The 7,273-nt window shown below is 48.2% G+C and overlaps 1 protein-coding gene across 2 annotated transcripts; it reads left to right on the top strand.

The window, feature by feature from the left end:
- Window positions 1-1,962: 1,962 nt before the first annotated feature.
- On the top strand, window positions 1,963-5,369 carry LOC100281811 (actin 2). 2 transcript variants are annotated; one of them, XM_020542124.3, is made up of 5 exons: window positions 1,963-2,370; window positions 3,346-3,455; window positions 3,574-3,967; window positions 4,044-4,657; window positions 4,752-5,369. In XM_020542124.3, the coding sequence occupies exons 2-5, from the start codon at window positions 3,399-3,401 to the stop codon at window positions 4,815-4,817; spliced, it is 1,131 nt and encodes a 376-aa protein (XP_020397713.1). In that variant the 5' UTR covers window positions 1,963-2,370; window positions 3,346-3,398; the 3' UTR covers window positions 4,818-5,369. The 2 variants fall into 2 exon arrangements, with proteins under 2 accessions (XP_020397713.1, NP_001148203.1); NM_001154731.2 differs by having other exon boundaries at window positions 2,015-2,370; window positions 3,386-3,455.
- Window positions 5,370-7,273: the final 1,904 nt, after the last annotated feature.

Below are 7,273 nucleotides of genomic sequence, written 5' to 3'. Positions count from 1 at the left end.
GGAGGCATCACAGCGACGCGTGTGTGGCTCGACGGAGTTGCAGGACGCCAATAATGCAGCCACTACTGCGGAAAGCACCAGTTTTTATTTTCTGTGTGTTGCCGTGCTGGTGAGGCGGCGTCAGGCGTATTCGCGTATCGCCTTATCATGTCATATTGTCCTGCGCTCGAGTCGAGTGCTGAAAGCACCACCCACCCATCTCCATTGACCCCGGCTCGGTTCGCCGGTGCAGCATGTTGCTGTTCCGGCGTCACAGGAAGGAAGGAGCCCGGTGGAGTCGCGTCGGATCTCCCGGAAAGAACGTGCGAATTATTGCCACTTTTAAGAGGAGCTGGGAGAGAGAGAAATCAATGATTGGACTTGTTAACTCCGGGGAGTTTGGTCTCGCGCTTTTGCGGAGAGTGATTGGTGCGTGCGGGCGGTTTCGGCGCAGACAATATTGCTGACGACTCGACGGTCTCTCAGACAGGATCCCCTTTGATAAGTGCCATGCCAGGGCTCCAATTGCAGCGTTCCATGTTGGGATCCCGAGTCAGACTCGAGGCATGAGACGGTTTACCACTCGGCTGTATATGTAGTAGGCCTTCCTTGGGTTGGGGGTAGGGTTATTGACATCTACCTCGTGGCTACATAGCAGTCGTTTCTTTATGCCAAAGACACCAGACACGGGTGCTAGAAATCGCGATCATCTGATGAGGATTTGCTCGGAGGCGAGGCGAGGCCAGCAATCAGCAATGGTCTACGTTGAACTTGCCTGTCTCGTGGGGTCTGCTGACTCTCTGCTCTGCTGTGCAAAACCTTCGACCTCATACCGCACTGCAGGAAGTAGCCAGGAACGACAAGTACTTGTTCGCTGTCACACCCCCGACTACTGTGGACTGCCTGGAGTCGCAAGCGAACGCCGGCCTGTTTGGTTCGGCTTTTTTCTGACAAGCTTTTCTAAAAAGTTGACTGTGGAAAAAAGTTGGATGTGAAGAGAAGTTGGCTAAGAATCTGAGTGTTTGGTTCGGCTGCTGTAGAGTAAACTGTCGTACTAATCAACACATAATTTGAAAATAGCTGATGTGTTTTTTATTAAAATAAGCTGAACGAGATCAAATAGATCACGGGTCCGAATAAGCTGAGCAACTTCCTGTGAAAAGCAGGCCTAGAACCGCTTCTGTCCCCTCGTTATCCAGGAGCTGCTGCACACCGCGCTTCTGCTGGCAGCCGCTGCGGAAGCCGGACGTTTGGAGCGGCTACACGGATTCTGGCGCCCAGAAGCCGTAAGAATCCGAACCGGCCCTGTTTGTTTCGGCTTTTCGTAGCTTATGGCCACCAAAAACTGCTGCGTACTACCAAATACTCAGTAGTTTCTATAAAATTCGTTTGGGTAAAAACAATTCAAAATCAATATACACATATAATCGGTTGAGTCATCACAATAGTAGTAATCCGTTACTTTATAGATCCTGAGTCTCATGAACAACTTTATCTTTATCCGTATGTAATCCTAATGATACTTAGATTCTCCTCAACCAGATTCTTTCTACAGTTAAATTTTTAAAAAAACTGGTAAAAAAAGCTGAACCAAATATGTCCAATGTCGAGCTGAGCTGCCGAGCACAAGGTCGGCCCGCCATTAGCCAGAGCAAAACAGGGAAAGGGAAAAAACGGATAGTGTTGCAACCAAAATTCCTCACAATTGTGAAAAACGTCGGTGCAGTCGGAACCATATGTGGGCCTGGGTGCTGGAGCCTTTGGGCCGACGGTAACAAAATATGTGGGCCAAATGAAAATTCTACGGGCCTTTTGACGAGAAGTCCCGAACCTTCTTCCCCTCGAGCGGTTGGAGGCGGAGTAGTTCGCACCTGCTACAGCTGCTAGCGACGGCTGTGGCCCACAAGCCCATGGACCACGGCTGCCGCCCGTGCCCCACCCGCCCTGTCATCCGACGAGGACGCGTGCCGGATTCGGCACCGAAAGCTTCGGTCCGGCAGCCGCCCTCCGCCAAATCCGCCCGCTGGAGCCCTCCGACAGATTTTTATCATCGGGCGCCCACGCGTCTCCATTGACCCGGGCAGGGGCGAGGTCAAGAGGGCGAACCGTTGGCCGGGTCGCCCCCGCTATCATGCCGTGCTGTGACACGGCGGCAGGCGGCTTCCCAACGACGCTGCGTGCGCACCCGCGGGCCGCAGCCGCCCCAGGCGCCTGCATACCAGTCCAACCAGGCGGCCTCGTATAAAGAGGTTCCCCACTTGGGCTGCCGCTCTCCCATTTGTCTCGCGCTTCGCTCTCACGCTCGCGTCACCGGAGCTCTCCAGAACCGAACCCCAACTGCCCAAGGGCGAGCGATCCGAACCCCTCGGCGGCTTCGTCAACGACGCCGAGGTATAGCCGTGTCCCCCCCCCCCCCCCCCCTCTGATCTGCCATCGATTCGATCCGAGGAAGCGATCCGTTGTAGACAGTCGGTTCGATAGATCCCCGCTCGACCTTCCCGTCGGTGTTGACTTCGATTTTTTGGTGTCGATTTTGCTGTTTTTGTCATGCTCGTTTCGGCTCTGGGATTCGGATAGGTGGTCTGGTATGGTGTAAATTGATCCAGCGTAACGAGCAAAAGCTACCGGCGTATGTGTAGCGTAGTCCTGTACTCCTACTATGTGTCCTATGATTTCTACAGTACCTCTGTTGTGTTTTGTTTGATTGGATTCTCTGGTTTATGTGATGGAAGTTAACCATGTCCAGTTACTCAGTCAGTTCATGGGAGTATATATGATTCAGAGTGTGTTGAGTTGCATGCTATGCTGGTCCGTAGCAGAGTAGCGGAACCGGAAAATTGCTCTCAGATCACTCGGTGAAGAACTGGAGATGACTTCAAGCAGTGAAATCACGCTGTTTCTGTTGATAATTCAGACGAAATGTGGCTCAAACATCTAATTAACCATTTTCCTCAACGAAACTGCCCCCCCTGATCCTCCTACCCAAATAGGAGTGTGGTTTCAGACGATTCATGTAATGGGTATATATATGTGATATGTTTGTTGGCCATAAAAAAAATGAAACGTGCATGGTCTGATCTCTGATGGTAGCAGACAAATTTACGGCCTATCAAGTATCAAGATAATGAATAATTTGTATTATCAGATAGCACCGAAGTCTGTCTCTGCGAATTGCTTAAAAGTTTATACTTGCATGAGTCGAGTATCAGTTTTCTTTAACACGGAGTCAAGTTCAGTTGCTTAATCATGAACACTTGTGCACCTTAGTTTTGGCTGATGACTGGCATGTTGCAATTTGGTGTCATCATACTTTTTTGTGGGGTTTATCTGACTCCATGGACATTTGAAGGATTAACACTGCTGCAGATACATTCAAATACATTCTGAATATAGCATTCTGCTGCAGAACACTTTGAGGAATGGCTGAAGAGGATGTCCAGCCCCTTGTGTGTGACAATGGCACTGGAATGGTCAAGGTTGGTTCTGCTGTCCGGTTGTCAATCCTTTAGCTACCATACATGTGTTTCAGTTTTCTTTTGCCTGTTTATTCATTTCTGATTTAATAAACTGATGGGATTTTGATGCCAAACACAGGCGGGTTTCGCTGGTGACGACGCACCGAGAGCTGTCTTTCCTAGCATTGTAGGCAGGCCACGCCACACTGGTGTGATGGTGGGCATGGGCCAAAAGGATGCATATGTGGGCGATGAAGCTCAGTCCAAAAGAGGTATTCTGACACTGAAGTACCCAATTGAGCACGGCATTGTCGGCAACTGGGATGACATGGAGAAGATCTGGCACCACACCTTCTACAATGAGCTTCGTGTGGCACCTGAGGAGCACCCTATACTGCTGACCGAGGCTCCTCTGAACCCCAAGGCAAACAGGGAGAAGATGACCCAGATTATGTTCGAGACATTCAACTGCCCAGCAATGTATGTGGCCATCCAGGCCGTTCTTTCCCTGTACGCCAGTGGTCGAACAACGGGTATGTTACTGCATTAAACCTGTTTCATATCAGCATTCGAATAACAGTGTAGTGAGTGACAGGAATCTTTCTGCAGGTATTGTGCTCGACTCTGGTGATGGTGTGAGCCACACCGTCCCTATCTACGAAGGGTACACGCTTCCTCATGCTATTCTTCGATTGGACCTTGCTGGTCGTGACCTTACCGACAACCTGATGAAGATCCTTACTGAGAGGGGTTACTCCTTCACTACGACTGCCGAGCGAGAAATTGTCAGGGACATCAAGGAAAAACTTGCCTACGTTGCCCTTGATTATGAACAGGAGCTGGAGACTGCCAGGACCAGCTCTAGTGTTGAGAAGAGCTACGAGCTGCCCGATGGCCAGGTTATCACAATCGGTGCAGAAAGGTTTAGGTGCCCTGAGGTTCTATTCCAGCCATCCTTCATTGGCATGGAATCTGCTGGCATCCATGAAGCCACGTACAACTCCATCATGAAGTGCGACGTCGATATCAGAAAGGATCTGTACGGTAATGTTGTCCTCAGTGGTGGCTCCACTATGTTCCCTGGTATTGGTGACCGCATGAGCAAGGAGATTACTGCACTTGCCCCCAGCAGCATGAAGGTGAAGGTGGTTGCTCCGCCGGAGAGGAAGTACAGTGTTTGGATTGGTGGTTCCATTCTGGCCTCCCTCAGTACCTTTCAGCAGGTTGTTACCCTCTCAAAATCTAAATGTGACGCTTCTGCTTGCTCTGCAGTCTATTGTATTTGAAATCTGACGTAGTCTTGTTATTGTGTTGTAGATGTGGATCTCCAAGGAAGAGTATGACGAATCTGGTCCGGGCATAGTCCACATGAAATGCTTCTGAATTTCTGGAGCAGTATATCTGTTGCTTGCATTTTCAGTTAGTTGGGATGCAAGTTTGTCCCGTGGTCTCGCTAGCATTCTTCGTTCTTTCTGGATATTGAAGAGCTGTTGGCCATGGAGCATTGTGCAAGGTGGTAAAGTCGATTGATGGTACTACATGAAGAAACATGTGCAGTACTTCAGCAGTATAGATCGTCAGGTCAGTTTAGTTTTTTTTTCAACAACAGTGCCATATTAGGATGTTCCTGATGTGCGCAGTTGGTCTGGGTTTTTACACAACGCAAGGGTGTCGGCTGTCGCCCGTGCAGTTTGCGTCTTTGTGAGATCTGGGTCCGTTTCTGCACTCCAGTACGTGGAACAGGTTTCGCATTTGGTGGCCAGTGCCCCAGCGTGGCGTGAGTGTTGATGATTTGAACTTGGAGCTGTTTGTTCTATTCCTTTCATGAAACAGATATTATCGTTTGTACAGGGATAAATAATAAATTGTTTATCCTTCAAATGTTTTAGATACTGTTGGAACAAACTTCGTTTAATTATAATCTCTTGGATTTAATTCGAGTACCATGCGAGTTTCGGAGTTGGCCAAAAGAAGATTAGCATGCTTGCATGACTCGGTTAGACAATCTTGCATGTCCTTGATAATTTTTTTTATCTTCTTTAGCAATGAAGCAGCTTGTAGATCCTATATGTAAAAAAGGAGGGTTCAAAAGTCATGGCAGCTTAGCAGGATAATAACATGTAAGCACAATATCATGGCAAAATTGGTAAATATGTACGCCACAATCTGGTAGAAGTTTACGTTTGAGTGGCTTATTGAGCTGTAGAACATGAACTAGCAGCAAGATTACGAGGCTACTAGCGAAGTGTGCTACTGTTTCCATTTATGTTTAAATATAAAATATAAAAGATAAAGATTGTTTAAGTATAAAAAATAAAACAGAAAGACGTGTGTTCCGTTGGCTGTTCCGTTGGCTAGGTGAGTATGAATGTGGATTTAGAGTCAACAACAATGATTTATGAATGTGGATTTAAAGTCAACAACAATGATTTGGGTCCCTATTTATACATAATTTTAACATTTTTATAATTTAAATGTGGGAACACGATGGCTGTGGAAACTGCGATACCAAGAAAACTGATGTTTTAATATATTAGAGATTTGGATTGCTCCATACTAACTAACTAGTGTGTTGCATGCGTCAATTCTGGACAAACTTGTGGTGCAGGCGTCGCTCCTAGGCGTTTGATTTTGAACCTATCGGGGTACGATTAATTAATGCTTGAAGGGCATCATCAGAGGAGTCGTCTACAATATCGACTAGCAATTATCGCTCGTGCTAACGCTATAGTTCTGAAGAGGGACCGACGACGGCATGACAGAGGTCAGAGGGGGTCAGGCAACCGTGGCGACGTCGTAAAGGTTGAACAACAACGCGAGTGAGGCGGAGGGGGAGAGGGGACGTAGGGGGTATTGTGCGTGTGATGAGCGATAAGAGTGAGGATGATCTAAATAGCATTGCCCATTGGATTTGAGTAAGAGGGAAGAGGGTATCCAACGAACTGAATTGTTAGTCTTAAGGGTGTGTTATGTGTAGCTGCAGTTTGTTTGTTGGGTTTAGGAGATGTTATGAGTGTGGAGGTGATTTGGTTGTGTGGGTTTTTGAGAGCACCTAGAGGGGGGTGAATAGGTGATCCTGTAAAAAACTTGAAACTTAATGCCACAAAACTTTATTAGGAGTTAGCCCAATAAAGCCAAGTGGCTAGAGAGGAGTTCTTGCAAAACACAATAACCACAAGAAGATCAACACAGATAGACACAGTGGTTTATCCCGTGGTTCGGCCAAGTCCAACACTTGCCTACTCCACGTTGTGGCGTCCCAACGGATGAGGGTTGCACTCAACCCCTCTCAGGCGGTCCAAAGACCCACTTGAATACCACGGTGTTTTGCTTTGTTTCACTATATCCCGCTTGCGAGGAATCTCCACAACTTGGAGCCTCTCGCCCTTACAATTTGATGTTCTCAAAGAAGCACGGAAGTAAGGATGGGATGAGCAACGCACACAAGACACAAAATCAGAGCACAAATACGCACACAAGTCACAACTCGAGCTCACAACACAACCCGAAGAGTTCTCTACTCAAATGGAGCTCTAGTTGCTATCACAAGGAATCAAATGCACGGAATTGGAGCCTTGGTGCTTAGGAATGCTTAGAGAATGCTTGGTGTACTCCTCCATGCGCCTAGAGGTCCCTTTTATAGCCCCAAGGCAGCTAGGAGCCGTTGAGAGCATTCCAGGAAGGCAATTCTTGCCTTCTGTCGACTGGCGCATCGGACAGTCCGGTGCACCACCGGACACTGTCCGGTGCGGATTTCTTTCCGGTTTAGGCGCAGCCGACCGTTGGAGACTTGGAGCCGTTGGCGCACCAGACACTGTCCGGTGCACACCGGACAGTCC

Source organism: Zea mays, chromosome 8 (assembly GCF_902167145.1).
Source record: "Zea mays cultivar B73 chromosome 8, Zm-B73-REFERENCE-NAM-5.0, whole genome shotgun sequence".
NCBI classification, from domain to species: Eukaryota; Viridiplantae; Streptophyta; class Magnoliopsida; order Poales; family Poaceae; genus Zea; species Zea mays.
This window is presented reverse-complemented; position numbering and strand designations above follow the sequence as displayed.

What these genes read in the sequence shown, in the direction of transcription:
- LOC100281811 (XM_020542124.3), top strand. Translation starts at nt 3,399, where the DNA reads ATGGCTGAAGAGGATGTCCAGCCCCTTGTGTGTGACAATGGCACTGGA. An exon ending in CGCCAGTGGTCGAACAACGG is followed by an intron (nt 3,968 to 4,043) that starts GTATGTTACTGC and finishes ATCTTTCTGCAG; the next exon opens with GTATTGTGCTCGACTCTGGT. An exon ending in CCCTCAGTACCTTTCAGCAG is followed by an intron (nt 4,658 to 4,751) that starts GTTGTTACCCTC and finishes ATTGTGTTGTAG; the next exon opens with ATGTGGATCTCCAAGGAAGA.